General features: G+C 54.1%; 1 protein-coding gene across 1 annotated transcript in view; it reads right to left on the bottom strand.

Annotated features, from left to right (window-relative positions):
* Positions 1-63: 63 nt before the first annotated feature.
* The window catches only part of LOC102849494 (zinc finger protein 418-like), a gene marked incomplete at its 5' end in the record, with an annotated part of 33813 nt that continues 33218 nt past the window's right edge, over positions 64-658 (bottom strand). The window contains one exon of the mRNA XM_006903377.1: positions 64-175. Within this exon, the coding sequence (XP_006903439.1) occupies positions 64-175 (112 nt within the window). The remainder of the gene's footprint in view (positions 176-658) is intronic.

Here is a 658-nt window from a genome sequence, read left to right as displayed (position 1 = left end):
ACCACCCTGGTCCTCCGCGCACACTCAGCTCTCTGGACACGTGCGCAGGGCCTCTCCGGACACTCAGCAGTTGGGGCCACGTGGCAGGAATGGCGGGAAGCGGAAGCGCCTGGCGAGGACAGGAAGACCGCTGCTCCGGACACACTGGACACGATCGGGCCGCAGTAGCGGCCTCCTCTGAGCCAGGAGGGGCACTAGCGGTCACCTGCTCGGACTAATGTGACGGAGACAAAGGGAAACTCTGGTCACCACAGCTGCGAAAGACGCAGGGACAGCGGCTCAGCACAGGCCTACTTCCGGTTCCTCAGCCGTCGAGTGTCCCACAAAAACGACGACGGGCGGAAACAACGACCACAGTGCTCACGCTCAACTTTGGTTCTTACGCTGCAGTTCACTAGAATCCTGGCTGGTTTCTTTTCCCCTGCAGTACTTTGTCACCTAGTCAAAACCGAACCACAGGTGGCCTTCAGGCGGGCAATTTTTTTTGGAACAAGTGCATGGCCTGAAACGTAGATTTCAATAAAATTCAGAAGAACCACCCTTATATTTCTCCAGCACATTGACGTAATTTCGCTTGTGCAGAAACTACAGAACAGTGTCATTGATTTCACATGCAAGCAAGATTCTACTGAAGATTATCCAAGAACGATTAGAACAG

Source organism: Elephantulus edwardii, unplaced genomic scaffold (genome assembly GCF_000299155.1).
Source record: "Elephantulus edwardii isolate Elephantulus edwardi_28Jun2011 unplaced genomic scaffold, EleEdw1.0 scaffold00604, whole genome shotgun sequence".
Lineage (NCBI taxonomy): Eukaryota > Metazoa > Chordata > Mammalia > Macroscelidea > Macroscelididae > Elephantulus > Elephantulus edwardii.
Note: the sequence above shows the minus strand (reverse complement) of the source record. Positions and strands in the feature narration are given on the sequence as shown.